A 23,143-nucleotide genomic window follows, 5' to 3' on the forward strand; every position below is an offset into this window, starting at 1 on the left:
GTACTGAAATATTGCACTATTTCTTTGGTGTGGCCAGCTATCAAAATCTTTAATCCAACGGAGACGTGACAATTAAACATAAGAACAATTAGGTATTGAATTAATATTGTCAGATGGGCTAAGGAGAATCCGTGTATGACAAAGTAATGGAGAATATGCGATGTAAAATGCAAATATTTACTTTTGCAAAACGACAACTTCAAAAATGTACGGAGCGAACGAAAACTCTCAAGCAAGCCTTCCCTTGGACGTGACATCAATCCTATTGTTACAAATTTTATGAACTACACCCTGCTTAGCCCATTCACAGTCGCCAAATGAATGAATCATTCACTAAACCTGGGCGCTACGGCTTTGGTCTGCTCCGCCGTACTATTGCGCCAATGCCGTAGAGTGGCCTGACGTGTCCGTTCGACTGTAATCGTAATCTATAATCGTCTTCGTTGTAAGCGGTAGGCAGCATAGCACTATATGTAGCAGTCACACCAGTCTGTATTCCCGTCAACTAGGCCATCCAATCTTTTGTTTGTGTTGTTCTTTATTATTGAATATTGATAACCATCGGCTCATGATATCATTGATATGTCGTGCATTTTTTATAATTCTTGTCACATGCTTAAGGTTTTTCTTATCTTGAGCGATTTCATAAAAAGCGACTAGATCGGGATAATCTTACTTTCAGCCATCTGTGTGTATTACTGGATAGACGACAACGGCCATTTACTGACTACCGTTTATCGAGAAGATCTGAATTTGTGTTCTTTTATCAGACTCTTCAACAGCAGAAAAACTTTGAGTTTTTGTGGATCTTTTTCCAAGAATATTAAAATCTGTGTTCGGGCATACTTTATTTATGCAACATTGTGGATTTTTATCGCTCCCATGAAATATGTAGTCGTGGAGTCCAACTCCAGACCATCACGTACCGTTCTTCTGTCGTCCAATGCCCATCTTGTGGAGGAGCCCGCTTCCCAATGGATCCTACAGGATAGCTCACCGTCGGAGAAATCTTGGGCCATGGGCCACGCGGGGATGCAATGCATTCGCATATGCTTTGTCTTGCTAAACATCCTGGTGACGCTGGGTAGTTGTGGAGCGTTGGGATTAGGGATCTGGCTGCATGTGCATACTGGAGGATATGCGCGCGTGGTGTATCAGTATGCCTTCTTCTCGGCAGCCATTTTTCTCATCAGCATGGGCTGCATTGGAATTTTTGTTTGTATTATGGGTTGTTGTGGAGCGTGGCTGATCAATCGGTGTTTGCTGTTAACGGTGAGATTCCGCTGCAGCGCACTGCTGGTGTATTTTCAGCTGTATTTTAATTCGAAATGGAATTGATTCAGATTTTAAACCCGACGACCCAACGTAGTGGATTTGCAGCAAAAGCATAATATTTTGAATTCCCTTATTTTTACTCATTTGTTTTTTGCAGTATTTTATTCTGGTCTTGGTCCTTTTTCTCGTGGAAGTTGGAGCGGGAATATACCTTTTAATATTTCGAGATACTGTAAGTCCATTTGTGATTGCGGTATCTGTCTGTGTTACTGTTAGATTAGTAATTAATTATATAGCACAGACATAACATGAGTAATTTTTCCCGAGAAGTAATAACTGACAATTAGAACGAATGTTTTCTAAGGTAGTGCTCTTACGTAAATTCACCACCATCCACATGTGCAACAGACGTCCGCCACAGCCCAAAAACTAATTTTGTTGCTGATCGCGTACAAACTAATATAATGATATATCGCACAGACGAAATTTACGGCATCTCGCTCAAAATAATATCATGTCAGCCAGAACCTCTCGCGCATTTGCTTTGTTAAATATGCTCTCGAACTGCCGTTCGATTATTTCCAGATTGAAAACTGCTTGGCATGATTACCCATATTGATCCGTTTACACAACATCAGAGAAAACGTAATTCCGTTTTATTGTAAGACACGATCGCAGGCATAGCCAAGCAGAAAATCTAATTACCTATTTCGGTTTGCACTGCCGTAAATCACTAGGAAAGGTTTTATTATACATTTAGCGATCGATGATCGTTATGATGCTGCTGATTTAGATACTTGACTATGTTTTATGATTTTTGCTGCTCACCATCAGTTTAACCGATTTTCCACTCCACGATAAACTCGTATACAGTGTTATATATTACTAAGTAATAAACCGAAAGCCCGCAAAATCTGGAAGCTTCAAAGCTACTTTATCCGGTAGCCATTAAATGTCAGTCGTACAAATCTATACGATTGCGCTATTTGGATTTTGCGTTTTGTGTTTTCGAGTATGAGATAATAACAAAAAACGTCTGTCTCACTCAGACTGTCTGTAACAGCGCAGATACATAAAATTAATAACATAAATACGAGGGTCACTCAAGGAGTTTTTGACGATTTCTAAAACTTGTTGAGCGAGCCTCGTATTTGGCAGTAAGATTTTAGTTTAACAAATTATTAAGTGAGAAAATACTTATTGTCAGCTGTTTATGATCAATAAAAGGGTTTTTTTAGCTCACGGATAACGTTCGATACGAACTGCGTTTAAGTTTGCGGACCAACTACTTGCCCCACTCTAGTCTGTCCACTGCATGGGACACCATACAGCGTACATTCGGTTGCTGCGGTGTGGACAATCAAGCTGACTGGCATTTCATTGCCGCATGGCCGGAACTAGCTATTGCCCCGGATTCCTGCTGCATACCGGAAGCTCGAAATTTGCCTAATTGTGGGAAATCACTTAACTACAACCTAATTTATCCACGCGGGTGTTTCGAAGTTATACGTGATTATGCCACGAGGAACATGTACATTTTTGCCATTGCGGCTGTATGTTTAGCCTTTGTTCAGGTAAGGCAGCGAATATGATCATTGGCGAAACTACTTAAAAGTTTGTTTGCAGTAATCTTGTTTATTTATCTTGCTTTTCTTGCTGCATTACTTGTGTAATATACTGTGCAGCTTTCACCATGTTTATTACTAGTGGCTCATATTACGGTTGCTCTGCCATCAGCTGTTTTGTGAAGATCGGAGCACGATACGCATGATCGTATTATGGATATCCTACCATTATTTGCTTAAAACCGTACTCCATTAAGTAATTGTTTTTCACTGCTATTGCCGTTGCAGTTTAAAGATTACAGAAGTTGTCGTGCATCTTCTTGGATTATTATTTATTCTTTGCAGCTTTTTGGTTTGGTATCAGCTATGGTGCTATTTTGTGGTGGTCATCTGGCTGAACACAGAAAGCTGATAGTCAGGACCGAAGAACCGGAAGTCGTTGAAGTTGTCCAAACTGAACCGAAACCAAAGTACGTGGAGACTAATCTCTGAAGCAGAAATATGGATAGTGCAAATTGCTTTCTTGTTTTTGTTGTCTCTCAAGTATTTGTTTGTAAAAAATGTTCGCCTTGATTGAAAGTATTTCCGCTTTTAGCGTTTTATACTTTTATCTCTTCGTGTGCATCTCTCAAAGGATCTGTTCTGTATTATTTAATTTTGCGACATGGTTAAGCATCTATCTTTGCTCCTTTTGCACTGGAAAATTTGGGGATATAAATGGTGTGAAAGTAAATTCTGGAGTTACGATTAAGGAAGCGGGAATGCTTTTGAATTTTTGATAAATGAATTGCAGTGCAATAAATAAAGTTTGGCTACGACAGTGAGAACTACATCAACAGGCTAGCAATAGCCTTTGCCCTCCCCGGGTGTAACAAATCGTTTTGGTGGTTTTTCGACGATATGTAAAGGATAATCACTATCGTCCCACGTACGGTAAATTAAATTATTATCAATATTGCTACTGGTAAAGTCAGCACAAGCAATATGCGATTATGCGCTCGCACAGTACACTCGACTCATTACAATAGTTGTCACCAAACCTATCAATACCGACTCATGGTCGGAATAATCCAGGAGAAATCGTGCCGAAGTCGCATATAACCATAATATTACTAAACACAGAGGTATCCAATCGACTAACATGACGTCACGGCAGCGCACCTGCACTGTGCGTCTGAGTGGGCAACCCCTGCGGGTTTGGCACTTTTCGAAACTCCCAAATTCATACAACTTGTTCGTACTATGGCTCAAAAAATGGAGGAAAAAAATTCAAGTTTGTGAAGCGAAAGTTGGCTAGTAAAAAGTTATCAGGGAAACGAAACGTTTGCGATTTATGTAATTCAGGTTTAGCACTGAGGCTGTTTGCCATAGACCTCTACGGTAAACAAAAATATTGATTTTTATCATTGTGATCAAATCAAAACAATTAAAATGTAATCACTTAATCAAAACAGAACATCCAGAACTCTAATCAGTCAATTAAAACAACCAAACAGTTAGATTTTTGATCAACTGAAGTAGTTTTTGTTTAGCATTGATGTCTATGGCAAGCTGCCTCGTAGACCTCAATGCTAAACAAGCATTACAAAATCGTGAAGTTTTCGCTTTCTTGATACCTTTCTACTCGCCAGCTTTCGCATAGACAAACTTAAAATTTTTTCCTCCATTTTTTGAGCCATAGTACGAACAAGTTGTATGAATTTGAGAGTTCTGAAAAGTACCAGACCCGCAGGGGTTGCTTACTCCGACGCATGGTGCAGGTTATCTACCGTGACGTCATCGTACAAGGTGCAAGCTCGATTGGATACCTCTCAGTTTAGTAATATTATGATATAACATATGCCAGGTGCAACTCGTGTTGTATGGGAACAGTTACTGTTCTCGTTATCAGTAGTAAGTCCTTGCCCAAAGTGTGGTTGTTAAGTGACTAACTATCACTTTGGGCTCTGACTAATCTTAGATAAACAGCAATTTTATTCAGATAGTAAAGAGTAAATAAAAAGCTGAGAAAAACGTACATCGATAAGCTAGTACATCGCCTACGTAATTATTCAGAGCGAGTAGCCATTACCTATGAAGTATCAACATATTTTTCACGTATATATGTACTAGTAATACGCTTGATGTACAAAATAATAATAATTATATAATATTATACCTTTATACCTATATAAATACGTGTATTGGGTTCAGCCAACTTCATTGCGAACCTACCATAAGTATGACCTACGTTCTACAAATATCCATAAAAAAACGTTATAGCGACTTCGCTTGTTGCATTCAAAGTATTTTGTCGCTCCTATCTTTACAAAAAATTCTTCACTTCGAAAATCGAGCTCAGGTAGAGCTTCGATATTGTAATACAGAAATCGACGCAATTCAGCAGCATCTTGTAGTTATTTGGTTAAAAGAATGCGCAGCCGATCAATACGCATTAGTGGTCACTTTGCCTTCTTTCTCCTGGATGTAATGACCTCGCATGATCCAGCTCGCTAAAGCGCCGAATGACTGCAAGATAAAACAACATAACGATAATCATTACGGTCGCCAGTAGTGCCGATTTATCTTACCAGAATGATGCAGATAAATATGCCGATCCCGGCTACAGCGTCCAGATTATAGTCCAACCATCGCTTTGCGACTTCCTTGCAGCCCCACACCTGGCTCATTCCCGATAGCCACGGGCGTTTGCAGGATTCTGGCACATCCCGAATACGATAATCATTGGCTGACTCACCACCGCAGCAGAATAACTGAAAATGTGCAAGCTGGGATGTAACAACGTCATGCAAACATAATAATATGTACCGTATCAGGAACTCTCTGTATACTATCTACATACACTACACAAAGAACTGGACCGTATGAATTTAGGTATCTATAATACGTGCAGTATGTTGTGTTCTCTTAATTTATTTGTATTCAACAAATAACAAAGATGGAAATGTATTCGGGATTTTGTGTTTGTATTCGAACTGAACACGTACATGTTTCTGGATCATGTCCATAAATGTAGCCGCTTGGTCCTGTTCCGGGCCCCGGTTATCATATTCGCGTACCATTCTGTCGATGTGATAATCAATAGTTTCCTGAATGCTTTTTGTCCGTGAGAAGGTGTACGCTGCGCCAGCCAGTGATATAATGCAGGTGATGATAATGCATGCAAAAAACTGCAAAAAGAGCCATTGTTTATTTTCAATACTACTCTTCAATACGTTGTTGCGAAATATCAAAACGATGTTACACATTTATAAACATATATTCTGGTAAACATTATAAAGCACAAGCGCAATATTAAATCTATACTTATAACATATAGTATGCTAATCCGCCCATATTCGCATGTATTGTACAATACAGCGTAACAAATCGGAAGTAAGCGGAACACGGCAACAAACCTTACGAAAGCAACAGTGCTATCGAAAACGATATCTACTTTTCTTCAGTGTCTGTTGCACTGCTTATCCATCTTCGCAAAATGAAACTTGGGTTTTAAAATCACAGTTTCTTGAAGGTTCAGTAGCAGAATGCTATTTTATCGATGGCTTTTAAGCTGAATTTTGAAAACGAGACAAGGATTTCAGACAGGAGAACGTGAGAAAAATTTTTATTATGGCGAAATTACTGGCGCATTTACTTTTCATGGTTAAAATTGCTTCAGAGTTCAAACCTGCAATTCCAACTTTTTGAAATCCTACTGTAGCCGCCACATCGGCTCACTAACAAGAAAATATTGAGAAACACCGAAATGTAAGCCCAACTTGTGGCTAAAAATGCGATTACCGAAGCAGCGTTTTGGATAGATTAAAGCGAACTAAATCGCGACTTCTAATCATTCTATTGCTTGAAATTAACAGTGCTTCTAGTGGTAAAGTGGCAATCTTACTGCCGTCATTAAGTTTGGATTCTTTTGTCCCATCGCGAAACATCCGATAATCGACGTGCAGAACAAGAAGATTCCCGTTGTCAGTAATAACGCCGCACCGACTTGCACTTCCGACAACCGCAGCCATGATACATACGTTCCCTGATAATAATCCGCGATAATCCAGGTAGCCAGGCCAAACACAATAATCCCGAACATCTAAAAATGTCAATTGAGTGCCGTAATAAGAATGCTGCATTTGATAAATGACCTTTGTCTTGTTGTGGATACAGGACACTTACGCCATATAGGACATCCAGAAAAAACAGAATGAATTTGGATATTGTATACAGCTGTTCTTTCGCCATGTTTACAGCTCGTTCCCACTTTCTTAGCTACTCAAAATTGTTATAGGATCGTCAGGTAAACCTTTTTTGAATAAAAATGCTGGATAGTAGCGGATAGAATACGTACAATTGACAATCACAGGGTACCCTAAATCAGTCAGGTAGTTGCAGCACCTTGTCCGCAGAAAGTGAGAGTAATATGGCAAAAATGCTCTTACTCACTAGGTGAAATATGCGCCTTATCGTTATCATACTTTATTCGTCCCCATAAACGCGATAAAACATTTCCATGTTTGTATTGCCATGTTTAGGATCGAACCAGCAGACCTATGCCTGCCGTAATCGGTGTAACAGGTAAATGGTACACACACTGCACACAGTCACCGATCTACGATAGCCGTTTGTTTACCTGATACAAGAATCGTGGAAAATGCAACTGCGACCACACAAATCTAGCAGTTATGGTATGACTTAGTGCAATAGGTACTGCATAATGAATGCCGCAAATGTGTGCGCCAAGTTTGCAAATACATTGTATTTTGCCAACAAAAGTTTATTTTTTACTTGACCAACAATTTTACTTCTTGACAAAGCGATGCGCCCACCTGCACTAGCTGAAAAGGGAGAAAGGTGTACGCTACTGAGATTGACCTTTAATTGGAAATCTTACCTAACATAAGTATTTAATTTTACATGATTATAAATTCGAACATGCGAAACAGTAAACTGTACGGTTACATTAACAGTTAACGCTTACCTTTGGATGCTGAAGCAATACAAAACTTGTCTTTTTAATTTTCTTTTGGGCAAGTGTTATTACTTATTACTGAGTCAAGCATTGCACTTAAGAAAATGATAACGGAAGAATAGATCTAGAATTAACAAACCATATTATAACAAACCATACAGTCAAAAGACAGCTTTAATTTTGTACCACCGGCTCTAATGGCATTCATAGTTAATACGACAGGCAACAACAGAATAATAATGTCGCATCTACCGCCTCAGCCATATTCTTTTGCCTTGTTAGATTTTTGTGTCACGTTAATATAATTGCTGCGCTGTTATTTCTTTATATTGGTGGTAACTGCATCAGTCTGAACTCTGTATTAGCGCAAAGGCAAATCTCTGCCATACAAAGTGTACGTTTAAGAAATCTTCAGATTGGTGCAATCGAAGAACTGTCAGAGGCAACAATTTAGCAAAAAACATCAGGGAGATGATACTTTATTAATGCCGGCATAAGCAGAGTTTGAAGTGCGTTTAATTTGTATTATAGCAACGAAACAGCACCAATAAGTTTAATCCCGGACCTGCATTTTAGACTAAAATGCAGGTCCGGGATGAAGCTTTCCCGAACTGACTAAAATTTTTAGTCAGTTCGGGGAAGAGCGTTGGGTGTGCTTATCTGGGCGAGGTTCTTCTTAAAGTTCATCCAGACTTGATCTTACAATGTACTTTTTAAAAATGTTTTTTCACGAATCTGAGTAATTAACGGTGTTCACTTTTATTTGTATACGTCGTTTACGGTTCGCGCAAAATGCATTTAATCATTTAACAGGAAATATTACAACTTTCATTTGTCTCGGTTTCAGCTTTCGGAAGAATGCTTTCATTATGGCCATTTTACAACATCGAATCCTTAACAATTCAGACAACAGAAGGTTTATAACAAGATAAAACTCTAATTTACAGTGCGGCTGAGTGCAGAATACAGTGTTATCAGAATCTATCTCGCAATATACGAAAACAAAAGTAAACACAACTGAAAACAGCTGCAAAAGCATTTCAACTCAACAAAAGGAAAAAATCAACGGAAGATAAAACTGCTCTAAAACTTTAACCAAGCATAATAGTAGATATCTGTGAACACGAACAATAATAACCAATAGCATCTGTGACGCACAACGGCAAAACATCCGCAACTTTGTATAAAGACATCTGTTTGGTGGCAGAGGGAACGGCTCTGCTGAGAAGACCAATGTGGCATCTTTGCACAACAAATAACCCAAAGCAGGGCAACAATAGGAACTTGAACAAAAAATGGAGCATTCATACGGCCAGATCGGAAATGTGTTGCACCGGAAGTATGATCACTGTCCGACGGTTTCCGGACACGGAAACCGAAAGTTGCCCGCAAGAAATTTTACATCAATCCCGCCATCCAGTAGCCTTTGGTCCGAACTTGTACACCAACCGGCGCCCAATCACCGGCAGAAGGATTTGGCTTTTGTAATAATATCTAACAACCAGTATGGTTTGTGAATATGGTGTCGCATTTAGGTACTTCAAAGCGAAGCGTGTTAGACCTAATATTATCCTGGAGAAGCAGCGCACAATTCACATCACGAGCACGATTCAGATTTACTAAGCGATAATAGATATCATCAAGATACTCGTATAAAAAGAGTCACGAAGTTTTAAATGCCGTAAACATTCCCACACCGCGAAAGAGTGAAGCAGAAGAAAAGGAAAAAGCATCAAATCCACCATAGCCTTGACATGCACAATGCAAGACAATTGCATACTGACGTTGTTCGATACACCCATGTTACACAGTGGTCATTATGACCTTAAAAATGCTACACAAAGAAGAAGAACAGGGAAACCCACCATTATCGCAAATTAGTTACTCTGGATCATGCCAGCCTGTTGCCTTCGGCCCGAACTTATAAACCAATTTCTTTGGATATCGGCCATTTTTCGGAACCGGTTGCAGAATCTCACTACCATAGTAGGTCCTAAATAGAAGTGAAAAACGACATGCAAGTAAGGTATCGTGCACACCAGTAATGCCATAGGAGAGAAAAAACCCCATCACCGAAATTCTTTTACTTTTTAGTCAGTGAGCCCATAACCGAGAAAAGTGCAACTTGCGCTGCCGATTGAGCGCATCAAAGTTATGCATCTCACGTTAAGAAAGCTCCAAAAGGTGTTAAGACAAGGTACACAACAAAGATGCTGTCAAATTTTACGTCACAAAATTTTGCTGTTAATTACAAGGGACGATTACATGTCAGAAGCTCCGCAGAGCAAGCCATTTGAGAATTACATTTTCCACAATGGTCACAATAGTACAACGCCCATACCTCATCGCCCGGCTCAGCTTTTCGTACGTCATGCGCGGGTTGCACTTTTTGCTTCCCCACATTTTCGCGACCGCCTCCGATTCTACGAACCGGAAAACGCCTTCCTCCTTGTTCTCCCATTTCACAATCTTAGGATTGAATTTTGTGCTTTTTAAAAGGTCCCGGATGAATTCCCAAAGATGGTTACCGCGTGTGCCTACAGGAGCATCTCAAGTTCAGTGTTAAGTACACAGACATGGGACATCGTTAACAACAAACCAAGGGTGGAATTACCATGCTTGCTACGCGTGCTTTTCCCACTCTTCTCCTTCCCATTCTTTTGGATTTTTCCCCGGGCATTCAACCGCGCTTCCGTCCCTACGCTCGCCCATTCTAAAAAAGAATTACTGATATTACAGTACTAGTACACCACTGGGGAAACTGCTTACCGGTGCATATCGGATACAGCGATACATACTTCTATCACAAACATCAATGAGAATATGATTATGGTTCACTTATTCGTTTGCCAAAAATTCCACGATTACAACTTTCCATGAAATTAATTTGTTTATTACTCTAAAATATGAAGTATTGTAATTATCCTGTTTCGTACCAACGGGAGAAGCCGAAGTATAGCTGCAGGCCCGTCCGCCAATATCGGTATACACGGACTGGTTGGAACTGCTACGGCTACTGTCCACGTCGTCGAGATCTAGAAATGGCATATTTTTTTAAATTGCTAATACGTATCATCAAGCTTCAGAATACGTTTGCTTATTTTCGATGATTTAAAGCACTCGCACCTGTCTTATAATCCACACCATCACTCGTTGGACTGGCCGACGGGCAGTAGCTTTGAGCAATGGCTGCTGGTGGACCAGGCATGAATTGTTGTTGGCAACTTCCATACATATTAGTAGCCATATTTAAGCTATCCAACGTGACTATATCGTCAAACTCATCGCTAGTGTAACTTTCTTGAATGTAATCCGACAAATCCTGGTCGATAATACCTGATAAAAAAAGAACGCAAAATAAGGAAACCCATGTCCACCCGGCAGACGTCTTGCTGATTTGCGGATGTCCGTTCATTGCTTATTGCTACTGCAATGTTCAGCAAAGAAAGACCCACTCTTTACCATTCTGAGATCCATTTAGAGCTGAAGAGAGGAACATGCCCGTCTCGAAATGAATGTCCACAGGTTCAGATTTGGGCGTAAGCACGGGCCCAGGGAACTGAACCGACTCTGTGAATGCAGACACTCACTTAAATGAGGACAACTAGCAGTACTCACTAACATTTATGATTAATTAAAGCCGTGAAACGGTAAAAAGTATACCACATTTATGCGTAAAGAAATAATTAGAAGTGTACAGACAGAATAAGAAAGGAAACATACGCTTAGCCAGAATCCGTGACAGGGCGCTATGCCACATCAGACCGTTAATTGGATCCTTCTCCAGGAAAGAAATTGAATTCATTTGAATTAATATGGAGCCGGGGACACCGATAAACGGCCGCAGGTCCACCTGGTCCGGATTCATTCCTTTGTCCTCTGCCACAGACCGAAAAAAGCCTATGCAGTCCGTCGGCGTCCAGTTAACCGGATGCTGGAAAGGCCAGCCAGAGTAGTCGGCGCTTGCAGCGACCGAGGTATCTGCAATTTGGTTAAACATGGTGTGCGGGCACGAGAAGCAAATCAAACCATTTAAATGAGTCAGCACAAAATATTATTTCTTCAGAAATAGGACCGTTTCAGGAAAAACTGTCCGATAAGTAAGAACGATTTACTGCTGTAAACGTTGGGAGAAATTACAGAAACACTGCAGGAACATTACAACAATACCCGCAATGTTAGCTGCGTGGCAAATTCAGGATTTCATCATAAAAAGAAATTTAATGCGTTTACATTCGGTTACTTAACTTATGTATCGTACGTTCTGTACCTCATTAGTAATTACCTTACAACGTTAGCGTTTACGAAGTTATTTACTCATTGTCAATAATGTTCTGAATAGTCGGGGAACTGTCGTTATACATAAAGCGCTAAAGTCGTTATACATACAATACAAAGTATACATTTTTCACTAACCATTCAATGTCCCTGAATACGGCATCCCTTGATGGGCATATGCACGGGAGTTCTGCGTCGGAGACAATGCGCACTGTGTTAATCCAGACGGAGGCGCACTGCGAGAAATCATCCCGTTGAAGCTGCTATTGTGGACCGATGCTGCATATGGAACGCTAGAAGGAGGGGCCATCGAGACCGGGTTGGCCTGTCCAATCCACTGATCCAAGCGCACGGATGGCTTTCCCATATCCTGCCAGAGGTGGCTGGGATTCGTGCGTGCGTACATGTCGACAACGGGCAGTTGATTCTGCATCGCTGGTCTGAGTCCACGCTGCATTTTTGTATCTTTTTGATTAGCCTAAAAGAGATAAAAAAAAAATCCACTACGACAAGCTAGGATAGCGGTTGGTCATTACTTCGGTATATAATATAAATATGGGAAATTACTAATGCATAGCACAATAGAATTAAAAGGTTGTTATTAATGGTGCTGTGTTAGATTGCCACCAGTTATGACCTTACGACAGTCTGCGAGTGCGTAAAAACTTAATAACAAACAAATCGCTGGGACTAAACGAGAACCGCCTTCCCAACCAGAAACTTTTTTGTGTCAGTAGTATGAACATAAACTACCTGGCTCAGTATTCAAAAGGTTACAGTTTCCGATGTTGCAAAATATAACAGCCGAAATTTTTACAAAAGGTAAAAAAACGGTACTCTCTCCAAACGCGTAAACCTACTACTGTTGAGTGAATTAACCGCAAGTAAGTACGGTAAGATAATGCAAAGATGCGGTGTAGCTAAACCTGCGTCACACAGACACCCAGACGCCGATGCATGTGCAATCATAGAAAAAGAGAAAAAAATCACAACAGTTCTCATGCATTCTTATCTTTGACAGATCAGAGGGCAGGCTGCCCAGTCCCATTGGGCACGATCTTCAGCGATCATAATCAACTGCACCGGCGTCAAACTCGAACACACAGGACGTACGTCTGCGTGTCTTCGCTGCAGCCAATGCACGTACGTGGTGATAAAATTGTATGCAAATTGCAAACATGACTACCGGAGAATTCTCCTGTAAATCCACATGATTTCTTATTATTAACAGAAACGACCTTGACGCTGCATACTTTTTGTGGCATTTTGATGCATCTTATGCAACACTTGGACCACAGCATCCGAAAAACACCGATCGAATCTGCTCGGAACAATGGCACGGATAGAGCGAGCACCTGTCATGATCAGCGCCGCAGGCGTGGTAGTTTATCGGCAAAATCGCCATTGATTGCCCACTCGGTGTTACGTAGTCAAAATGGCAGAAAAACTGACAGTAAATCATTAACTGGCTGCGATCCGAACTCCAAACAATTTATGCCTGCCTGCATTAATTACTACTGCCGGATCATTTCAAAACAATTTTGACTCCAAATAGTCAAAGCAGCTAGTCGTAAACCTGGATCTTATTGACAGTCAGTCGCCAAAACATTCGCTTCAAGCTCGCCCCCTTGCAAAACTCCCACTCAAAATTCTGGCAGTTTACCGACTACTACGCCCTACAGAGTCCAGACTTCGCCCTGATTAGCCGGCATCGACCGACATATGGAAGAGCAGTAATTCTCCCTACGGTGTACCGGCTGTGGTAATGACTATGGGTTAGCAAATGCAATTTTTATGTAGTAGAGTAGATGATTCGCACACACACGTAGCGGCCGTTTTTGCCCGACAACAGTTTGTACAGCAACAACAAGCTTATACAACAACAACAACAACTAATGGCACATCTTCCGTATATTGCACTTATTGTTAATTTACACATGAAATCATAATTATCTTTCTATTGCAATCTGGATCAAGCAGAGAAAAACACAATTTGTCCACAGTTTACTTTGTCTAGAGCTTCCAAACGGTTGAACGATAAAGACTGTTTTAAGCAATTATGTACCGTCAAACAAGGGATGCTAAAAGCTCCAAATTAAACAATTCGCACCCTATGTCTGCATTCACTGATGTTCTTGTGAAACTCTCACACAGATTATAATGTCTAAGTGCCGACTACAAAGAAACTGCATTACCTACTTATCACTGCAGCATTTTCTTGATTGCTCACTGCTGGTAAGGAAATTTAATTTCACTAATTTAGGTAAACAGTATTTCTGGTTTTAAAAATAGCATTTCGTGCTAAAATTATCTCACTCCCTTATTCATAGGGTACAGTCGTCTACAAATCTACGATCGGCGGCCAGTGAGTGATAAAAAATCCAAACATCGCACTTGACCTTCCCAGAATGAACTCACTAGAAAATTTCTAGACCAGATTAAACTGAGCAAAATTGTCCATCTCAGCAACATTTTGCTCAAAATTTAGTGCATAAACTATTTTCTAGTACACTCTGCATATTACCGGCGAAATCGGATGCATTACACCGGCAAAAAAATGTAAAGTGCATTCACACTGACCAAGCCGTAGCGTACAGATACGGTTTGTTTTGACTCCGGTACAGTGCGAACTGGTTTTTATAAACCACGCGCGGCACTTCATTGTTGATATAGGCAACAATCCTGCATCAATATATTCAACCAGGTAGTGGTAACCCGTATCGTTTCCGCATACTGTACTTAACTCTTAGGAACAGCACTTCGGTCAAGATTCTGCTTACCCTAGTTTCCAAAAAGCCCGGATTAAAAAAACCGCACAAGTACTGAAAATTCAGCGATAACGCTTTTTGTGGACACTAATGAATAGAAAAGTCAACTCTGGCATTGGCAATATATGCGATAATCAAGGCTGGACTTTATAATTAAGCGTACGGGATTTCAGTTACAGGTTCACACACCATAGACGAAATAAATTTTCATAATCGAAGAAGAAACTGAAAGCGCGGCATGATCAAGCTGGATCGCGTCGAACCGTCACAAACGCATCCCGTTCGCTGACAGAAACAGATGGTTATCTCACCGGTCATTATTGTGCCGGTGTGCCCGGTGCGGAAAATAATCGTGCAACCACTTCTCATTTCAAAACTTGTTACTTTCTATCTTAGTGTTATAAATCGCTCTATGACTTTTTAAGTGACGCATCATATTTTTTAACGATTTAACGTTATGAACAAAATTAGCGTAAGAAGGTAACGCGTAAAATGGTTAAATAAGTATGTACTGTAACACACTCTATGCAGTGCAACACACATGGCCTACCTGGCAACTGGAAACAGGAATGCTGTAGGTTTCGGACAGTGGCTCGACTGGAGCAGTACGGTTATTGATGTGAGTCAAAGGGGACGGTAAACCATTCACGAAGTCATAAGAGATTTCCGGATTGCCTTTACCATCGTGGGATATGGGATTGAAAATAGGTGAATGGGAAATACGATCAACGGATACCTGCAATGGCGCAAACAGAACGCTTGATGCAGGAGCAATACTTATAAAAACTAAAGATAATCTGATTGATAGTCTGTTAGCCACTGATTCGGAAGGATGTTTGGTAAGTACTTGATAGCAAGCAAATTTTAACGTTTTGATCTGCAGTGCACAAAAAGTTCTGCCAAAAACGTTTCAGAGTTTTACAATCCTCGGAAAAGATAGCATCTGACTAACCAAAGGTATAACTCATGTGTCTTCCCTTCAACGGCGTCACAAAAGACTGCAGTTTACATAAAATACACGCACAAGATCATCATGCAGGACTGGATATGTACAGATTACAGTTCCGATAAGCAACAAAAATTAATATCGATACAAGCGAATGCCCGGCTTGAGCAAAAGCAAAATTGCGAATAAATTCAGTGTGCCACTGTTTCCACCGGCACCAACACAGTAGAAAACAGCTGCACTGCTGCAAGGTGATTCATAACCACTTTCAATGCCATTACCAGCAGACGAAAGAACGAGCTGACTGGTGGCCATTCACCTAGCAGAGCCCGTACGAGTATTCGTAGTACACTGCCTGTTGTATGGTGCTGGCAAAAGTTCACTGTCAAACAGTGCGTAGTAGTTTAATAACTGTTATGATTTCGTAATTGTTGTGCATCACTGAAATACCTGGTTTGCTCCTACTTTTGAAAACAATAGGTGCGTAAGCTTGATACCGTTGCAGCAGTACTAGTAGTGCTTTAAATTTAATGAATTGTCGGGAAACTTGTATAGTACTGTACTGTAACGAGGAGGGCAGTCATAATTATAGTCTTCTACATCGATACCATGAGCACAAATCACAAAATTCATTATAATAATTATGATAACATTGAGTAAGTCATTGTAATATAATAACATTCCTTTTCAGTTTTTGAATACAATAATTTAAAATTACATATGAATAAAATTATCAAAAAGCGAAAAACTAGTGGCGCAGCATTTTTGTCGTGACCTCGTACGCCAGCTGCGTATGCCATACTGTACACAGTTTGCATACGCCACCTGTGCCGCAGTAATTTAGTTGATTTGCATTCATGGTGAAATTAAAAATGGTTTAATTTGTAGTGCAAAGATTTTGCTACAGTTACGTTCTGTACGTGAATGAAAAAACGCGAGTCGGGATTATGCGGCCTAAATAAATATTGCCGTACAAACTACGAAGCTCTTCAGAGGTCGATTACCTGCTCACGACGGTGCTTATTCACAACAGACTGCATGGTTACCGGAGGTATTGACATGATAAACACACATACTTAAAAAAATTTGTACATATTCTGTGAATCCGACCATTACTTCTAGGAATACTTCAAGTATTTAGGGCAATCCAGAGAATCCGTTAATTCGATCCCGCTTTGACCAACAGCCAATTTTTAGGTGGAATTGCATTGGCTGCATAATTAACCAAGTTTTTGTTTTACACCGTTTTTGTTACGGTATAAATATTTCAAAAAGGAAACTACATTATTACTTGAAATTTTTGACTTTGATATTTTATTTTACTAATGGTTTACGATATGCCGATTAAACGAGCCGGTAGTCGACCATGACTCTTAAGACATTTAAGATTTTTTGTTACTGATGATTTACGTAAGAGACATAATGACAGATTTTTTGTTTAAGGAAACCGAACGCAAGCGCAACGATGTACAGCTACGTTTCAGAGGTAGCCAGCATTCACTTTCAATGAGCAGCATATTAATGTGTCTTGGTGTAGCTAGAATTTGGATTGATTAGTATGTTTCCACTTCATTGGGTGACACCTCTCTGTTTGTGGTCCAAAATCTTTCTGTATTCATACGACGTATCACTTTTACCACCCAAATTAAGCGTAAAAAATTCTCTCTTGGCGCAGGGATCATAAATACATATACAGCGTGCTTGGAATTAATGTTTGTTCTGTAATACATAACTAATCGCCAAAGATGTAAACCACATGGTTACGTATTCAACGAGAAGGCTGCAATATTCTTTGTACAGTGCAGTGCATATGTGGCGGTACTGGCGGATACGGATTAAACTGTTCTCCAATTTGCTTCCAGCGGTTTACACTGGTGCAGATGTTGACGTAATCTAATTGGCAAATGGCATCCACAGAAGCTGCACACTGTCTGCTACAAATGGATTCTTGTAAAATATTGCAAATTAGTCAAAACACTGACAAAAACTGCCCTGACAAATTAAAATGTGGGGAAACTTCTGGACTGCACTCGATTAATGGCATGTTCGGACAAGTACGAGCAAAATCCCCTGAATGGCGGACATATACTCGTACATATTAACTGTTTGTACTTGGATTTACAGAGTGGACCTAATCACAACAACAAGTTTTCTATGGTTAATAAATTATCCGGATGATTTTTATTGGCACAGAGAATAAGTGCATTATAAAATAAAGCTTAATATACCAAAAACCTGGTTATGCAGAGTTGTGCAATGCTGAAAACAAAATTTATAAACAAGAAAGATCCCTCAGTGAACTTGTTGCTATCCAATACATAGTAGCAGGACCGACTCTATAGAGTCCGTCCTGATATAGTAGTGAGGCGAATTACATTTACAATACTAAACTGATTAATTTTGAACTCCGGAAATGTATACTAACCGTGAAGATTTTTTATATCCTGTGATGATAGAGAATATGAAATCCCTGTAATATTGGGTTTACTGCTGAACCACAGCATACGTACGGTATCCTTTGTTACCAAATTAAGACAGCAGGTCTGCACAGAGACCTACTTAAATGACTTGGTACTGAGTGATGTAAATAACTAAACCTTTATGTTATACAACAATATACATCGACGCCCAGTTTTGATTTTGGGTTTGAGCAACATATGATGTACTCGTAGAAAAAATAATATCCACGTAAATTACTATCGATAAACTTATCACGTTGGGCCGGTTTGCTTAAATAGGTACTAGTGTCTATTATTCCCAACCATATTATTTTCATTGCGGTCATGCTACAGTAATCAGTACTGTACTAACCTGATAGTGCTGTGTACCGGCAGACAGTGGACTGGAAGGAAAAACGGATACTTTATTGGAAGACAATGAAGACGACAAGGATGGTAGGGAGCTTCCTTGAGCATCACAGCTAAATTCTGGCGAAGCCGGTACGCAACGGGAGGCAACATCGTAGTTAGGAAATGGTTTCATTTCGTGGGAATTATTCGAAGGAAGGCAACTGGACGCAAGTATGGACTGTTCTTCGCGAATAGGAACCTATGGAGAAGAAACAAATTTAATCCAGATTCAGCCTGTACTGATACACTATAAAATGATTCAAATGTATCGTTTGTTGTTGATCGAATAAAAATTATTACTTTGAAAAAGAAATATCTAAACAGCTTGGGAATTGTACCGGATTAGTGGCAATTGTAAATTCAGTTTGATAGAATAATTATTGTATATATGCTCAATATATAAGCAGTAACTGTTATACTTATATGCAGACATATTATATACTGTAGATACTGTATGTAGATTCAGAATTCTACAAAATCAGATCACAGGACTATTGCAAGAGTATTGCAACAATGCAGTGAGATAGATAATATTATACGTATTAGGAATCAGGAGTGAAAGTACGAATACGAACAAGTACAATGTATAAATTAAAATACGAGCAATCCAACCTTTCTCCTCATACCTTTTTGCATGTATAATTTAATTAGCGCGGTCGTCGGCATTAAATTTAAAAGATCATTTTAGCACACACATGGATTAATTAGGGTCATTCCGTGTAACTGCCCTTTACCGCAAAATCGTCACTTACCAAACAAATTCTACAAAATCCTACTCTAGCTACAAATAAGAGAAGCGAAAAAGGAAATGAAGAGGTATGAGTCCTCTGGTTTTTATAACGTTACGGATCACCATATTATAATAAGCAGTAAAAATTGATATGTGTTCTCCCAAAATAGTAGTCACAAGGGTGTTGTGTACGAAAATACTATAAATAATGCATCAACCTGTATTGTTTATCGTTTAACAAAGTTGGTGTGCACCGATTTGTAAGCAAAAGCCGATATTCTTCGGTGACGGTGCGCAACAGTTGCTATTTTTGGTATATGACCAGACTTTATTACACGATACCGCAGTTGAAAAGCGTTCGATAAATTTAAATTAGTGGTGCAACAAAGATCGCTTTAAATAGCAGAAAAGGAATGGAGTTAGCATTAATCTGGAAGTTGTAGTAGTTGATAATTATTGTAATTTGTCGTTTCGACCGTACGTATTACTGCAAAAATTTCATGTTCACGCTCCCACAGACGGTCATCACAAATGAGTGGTACTCTTCACAGCGGCACATTTTGCTTGAGAAAATTATTTTTGTAGCGGAAAGATTTTAAACAATTTTGACCATTACCTAAAATCAATTTGCTGCCTGAATGTACATTTTTTATTAGCCATAATAATAACTATGGTGATGCGCACCTCGTTCACGGTAGAAATTAACCGCATAGAACAGCTGATTATTCCTGTCCATAGTTTCATGTTAGTGCCCAGTAGCTATACCAAGGGCACTTACTCATACGTGCACATATATACTCAACCTGCAATACTTTACAAGACATCCGAATGTTATTTCATAAAATGCACGCCGCATTTAGAAAGCTGTAAAGTTCATTGACATGTAAAGATGGATCAAATAACACAAGCGGACAACAGTAAAACTGATGTACCACTGCAAAAAAATGTACGGAATCTTTTTGCTTAGGTTGCAATTTTAAGGATTTCGAAATACGTCAGTGTTGAAGTTTATATCTGTAAATATCAGTTTAATAACCTATCATCACCCCATTTCGTTTGCACATTACCTTCAAAACTAACGTCAAAACTCATCTGATGCAAAAAAAACAGTTTTTAAACAGATGGAATGAATGGAAGTAATAAAATTTTTCCGGTCGGTAGAGAGAAAATACTAGAAACATATATAGACTGCTGGGTCAAATTATTCCCCCTTTCCTGCAAATATCACATTGTAAGTAACGCAACGTACTGTGGATTTGTGGTATTCGTATAACTGCGTGCACAGGCTGCACATGTATACAAGCATATAAATAAATATGTGACTGGCGCGCGGTCATAGTATTTATACTCCTATTAGCTATACGAGACCTTAAAGAAAATAATTTCCACTTGAATTTTCAAAAATATCTATCAACAGTTTTTATTGTGATCCGTAACTTTTCTCAAATTTGTTTCAGATGAATTAGTGTTATCCTAGAATAAGCCTGGAAATAATTGTTTACCGAAGTGCGGACAGGAAAGCGATATCTGCTGCGCGAACTGACCTGACCAGTGTGGTCCTCAGTAATTTTGAATTCGACATCAGGTTACAATTATACATACTAGTACCATTGTGGCGTAGTAACCAGTAGAACTTATTGATATTGGGAAGAAATGCGCAAAAGCCAGAGTTGCGTCAAGTTACCCAGATTCACTTACGGAAACGGTCGAATGAATACTATGCCGGCGTCCGGCACTGATGCTCATCTGCGGCGATGAAAGAGGAGGAGCGGATAGAAGTTTAGAAAGTGCACTTTCCTTCCCAGATAAGGTGAAACAGCTTGCTCTTCTTGAGCTCATTTTTAATTTTAATTACAAAATTCTAATCACAGTCAATACAAGGCACAATTGTATATTTGGCAGCTCAATGACCGCATCTTGCAGCACGAAAGCAACCAAGTCAAGACAGTATTAAACACCAGAAGTTCATCGGTTGAGGCTGACCACTGAAAACAAAAGGATTGGTGTCAAAATTTAGTACTTGTATTTAAATAATGGTAAACTGCAATGAAGATATGGGAAATAAAAGAGGTATCGATTTAAGCTGGATCATGGAGATATTATAAGGAGCGATGAACTTTTTAGTCAGTGGTCATAGTAAAGTCAGATATACCCGCATACTTAATATGTACGTAATGCTGCGGTAAACAAAACTACGATGTTATTATTGGTTGATAACTTTCGGTATACACATACGTTCCTACCTAGCCTACAAAATTAATAAGGTTCTACGTACACGTGACAATACTTAACGGTCAAGTCCGTCCAGCCGACAGTGATGATCACGGTGTACACTTGCGTAGTGGTACTGGTGATGTTGTCGTTGTTATAGACGGCAATTGCAATACATATGCAGCGGCTGTTGACAACTAAGTGTACAAGTTTGAAAACCTGCTGCGGTTGCAAACTCAAGTTCATCGCATTTTGGCCTGTATCGCCGTTTGAAAATACGGCATACACTACTTGAGTTCAGGAGTAGTTACTGGGTATGTTTTACGTAAAATATGCTGGTATGTAGTTTTAAAGGTAGAGTGGTAATATTTACTTAACACCGATGCAAGGATGAGATGTTAGTGTGCGGGGGATCGGCAACAACAACAGCGCGGCACAGATTTTGACAAATTCGCTTGGTCATCCAGTACATAATTCCTAACCTTTCACTTCCTAAAAGTTCAATCGCCGGGCCATTGTAGCACCAGAAGAACTTTCGTATACGCTGCTGTAATTTTGAATGATTTATAATGCATTATGGATTTTAATCATAGTTTTTCGCTTATGATTAGTAGACAGGCGTTAATTTAACTAGTTATTGTAATTATATCCCAAAAAAATTTGCACGTGATCCAGCTATTTGGGCTTTAATCGATCAAAGTTCTATGCCTGTATGCATAAAAACTTATCAGAAGTTTGTATCGTCTATAATAATTTTAACCGGGGAAAAATGCAATAGGTGCTTTTGTGACATACCGTTAAAAACTGATAAAAAATTGCAAAATTATTGTCGGCGACGAGGGTATTAACCTCTTGATCACATGGTCTTATACTACACATGGTACAAAGCGTGCAAACTTGACCTTATGCCTAACGTTAACGTGCCCGCGAACATACCATGTTTCGTTGTTTGTTTAGTGTGACACTTTTGCGCGAATCTGCAGATTACTAAGAGCAGTACGAGGTAGCATTTTACTTACATCCTTCTTCCACCAGAAATTAATATTGTATTCCAAAGTTCAGGAATCTTGATTGAATGGATACGTATACTGTGGATGCTCACTGTAGGTATAAATCTGTTCGATGTACTCGCAAACTATAATTACACAAAAGAAAATATCGAAAGTAAAGTTTTGGCATATTTTACATTAGTCACAAGCTCACAGCTGCTGCTGACAAGGTTGTTAATTTGATTATGCAACGATGTAAACAAAAAAAGATTTTACGCAAGTTTAATCCCATTTATGCTCAAGCCTTATAGCAAAGGGTGCGTAGTATAAAACGAATAGTTTTTATTGAACTTTGTCATGCAGTAAAGAAAGTAAAACAATTAACCGGCCCGTATGGTATTATAAAATAAAATAATAAATTACACAACTGCTATAAGGGGCCAGCAATTCATGTTAATTTACGCGGACGTGTTCGCAAAAAAATAAGTTAGAAATCAACCCAAGTGCATGGATCAATTGCAATATGCCGGCTATAAAAGGTTTCCGTTGTTTCGCCGGTTACTAATTAGAAA

The 23,143-nt window shown here is 39.4% G+C and overlaps 3 protein-coding genes across 7 annotated transcripts; 1 reads left to right on the top strand and 2 right to left on the bottom strand.

The window, feature by feature from the left end:
• Nucleotides 1–415: 415 nt before the first annotated feature.
• On the top strand, nucleotides 416–3,658 carry LOC129584623 (tetraspanin-9-like). Its single transcript, XM_055476864.1, has 4 exons — nucleotides 416–1,272; nucleotides 1,433–1,507; nucleotides 2,514–2,849; nucleotides 3,186–3,658. The coding sequence occupies exons 1-4, from the start codon at nucleotides 883–885 to the stop codon at nucleotides 3,330–3,332; spliced, it is 948 nt and encodes a 315-aa protein (XP_055332839.1). The 5' UTR covers nucleotides 416–882; the 3' UTR covers nucleotides 3,333–3,658.
• Nucleotides 3,659–5,023: 1,365 nt separating this feature from the next.
• LOC129587048 (23 kDa integral membrane protein-like) lies at nucleotides 5,024–7,263 on the bottom strand. The gene is made up of 5 exons (XM_055480628.1): nucleotides 7,008–7,263; nucleotides 6,727–6,924; nucleotides 5,828–6,010; nucleotides 5,411–5,593; nucleotides 5,024–5,348 (listed from the first exon to the last, which is right to left on the bottom strand). The coding sequence occupies exons 1-5, from the start codon at nucleotides 7,071–7,073 to the stop codon at nucleotides 5,265–5,267; spliced, it is 714 nt and encodes a 237-aa protein (XP_055336603.1). The 5' UTR covers nucleotides 7,074–7,263; the 3' UTR covers nucleotides 5,024–5,264.
• Nucleotides 7,264–8,596: 1,333 nt separating this feature from the next.
• Nucleotides 8,597–21,774, bottom strand: LOC129584845 (ETS-related transcription factor Elf-3-like). 5 transcript variants are annotated; one of them, XM_055477202.1, is made up of 13 exons: nucleotides 21,664–21,774; nucleotides 21,070–21,356; nucleotides 18,604–18,840; nucleotides 15,397–15,582; nucleotides 12,217–12,556; nucleotides 11,524–11,781; nucleotides 11,263–11,370; nucleotides 10,927–11,136; nucleotides 10,737–10,835; nucleotides 10,415–10,513; nucleotides 10,142–10,337; nucleotides 9,666–9,793; nucleotides 8,597–9,294 (listed from the first exon to the last, which is right to left on the bottom strand). In XM_055477202.1, exons 2-12 carry the CDS (start codon nucleotides 21,208–21,210, stop codon nucleotides 9,682–9,684), a joined length of 1,986 nt encoding a protein of 661 aa, XP_055333177.1. In that variant the 5' UTR covers nucleotides 21,211–21,356; nucleotides 21,664–21,774; the 3' UTR covers nucleotides 8,597–9,294; nucleotides 9,666–9,681. The 5 variants fall into 5 exon arrangements, with proteins under 5 accessions (XP_055333177.1, XP_055333186.1, XP_055333168.1 ...); XM_055477211.1 differs by lacking the exon at nucleotides 21,664–21,774 and adding an exon at nucleotides 21,647–21,663; XM_055477193.1 differs by lacking the exon at nucleotides 21,664–21,774 and having other exon boundaries at nucleotides 21,070–21,504.
• Between the last annotated feature and the right edge of the window lie 1,369 nt (nucleotides 21,775–23,143).

The sequence above is a fragment of the Paramacrobiotus metropolitanus genome, unplaced genomic scaffold (assembly GCF_019649055.1).
Source record: "Paramacrobiotus metropolitanus isolate TYO unplaced genomic scaffold, Prichtersi_v1.0 Parri_scaffold0000002, whole genome shotgun sequence".
Taxonomy (NCBI): Eukaryota; Metazoa; Tardigrada; class Eutardigrada; order Parachela; family Macrobiotidae; genus Paramacrobiotus; species Paramacrobiotus metropolitanus.

Coding starts and splice junctions, on each gene's coding strand:
- LOC129584623 (XM_055476864.1), top strand. CDS start 883: ATGAAATATGTAGTCGTGGAGTCCAACTCCAGACCATCACGTACCGTT. Junction 1,508..2,513: donor TTTTAATATTTCGAGATACT/GTAAGTCCATTT, acceptor GGGTTTTTTTAG/CTCACGGATAACGTTCGATA. Junction 2,850..3,185: donor TATGTTTAGCCTTTGTTCAG/GTAAGGCAGCGA, acceptor TATTCTTTGCAG/CTTTTTGGTTTGGTATCAGC.
- LOC129587048 (XM_055480628.1), bottom strand. CDS start 7,073: ATGGCGAAAGAACAGCTGTATACAATATCCAAATTCATTCTGTTTTTT. Junction 6,925..7,007: donor TTCTGGATGTCCTATATGGC/GTAAGTGTCCTG, acceptor TGACATTTTTAG/ATGTTCGGGATTATTGTGTT. Junction 5,594..5,827: donor TGGACATGATCCAGAAACAT/GTACGTGTTCAG, acceptor GCACATTTTCAG/TTATTCTGCTGCGGTGGTGA.
- LOC129584845 (XM_055477202.1), bottom strand. CDS start 21,210: ATGAGCTCAAGAAGAGCAAGCTGTTTCACCTTATCTGGGAAGGAAAGT. Junction 18,841..21,069: donor GTATTCATTCGACCGTTTCC/GTAAGTGAATCT, acceptor TCTTCTCCATAG/GTTCCTATTCGCGAAGAACA. Junction 11,782..12,216: donor GTATTCAGGGACATTGAATG/GTTAGTGAAAAA, acceptor ACCAAATTGCAG/ATACCTCGGTCGCTGCAAGC.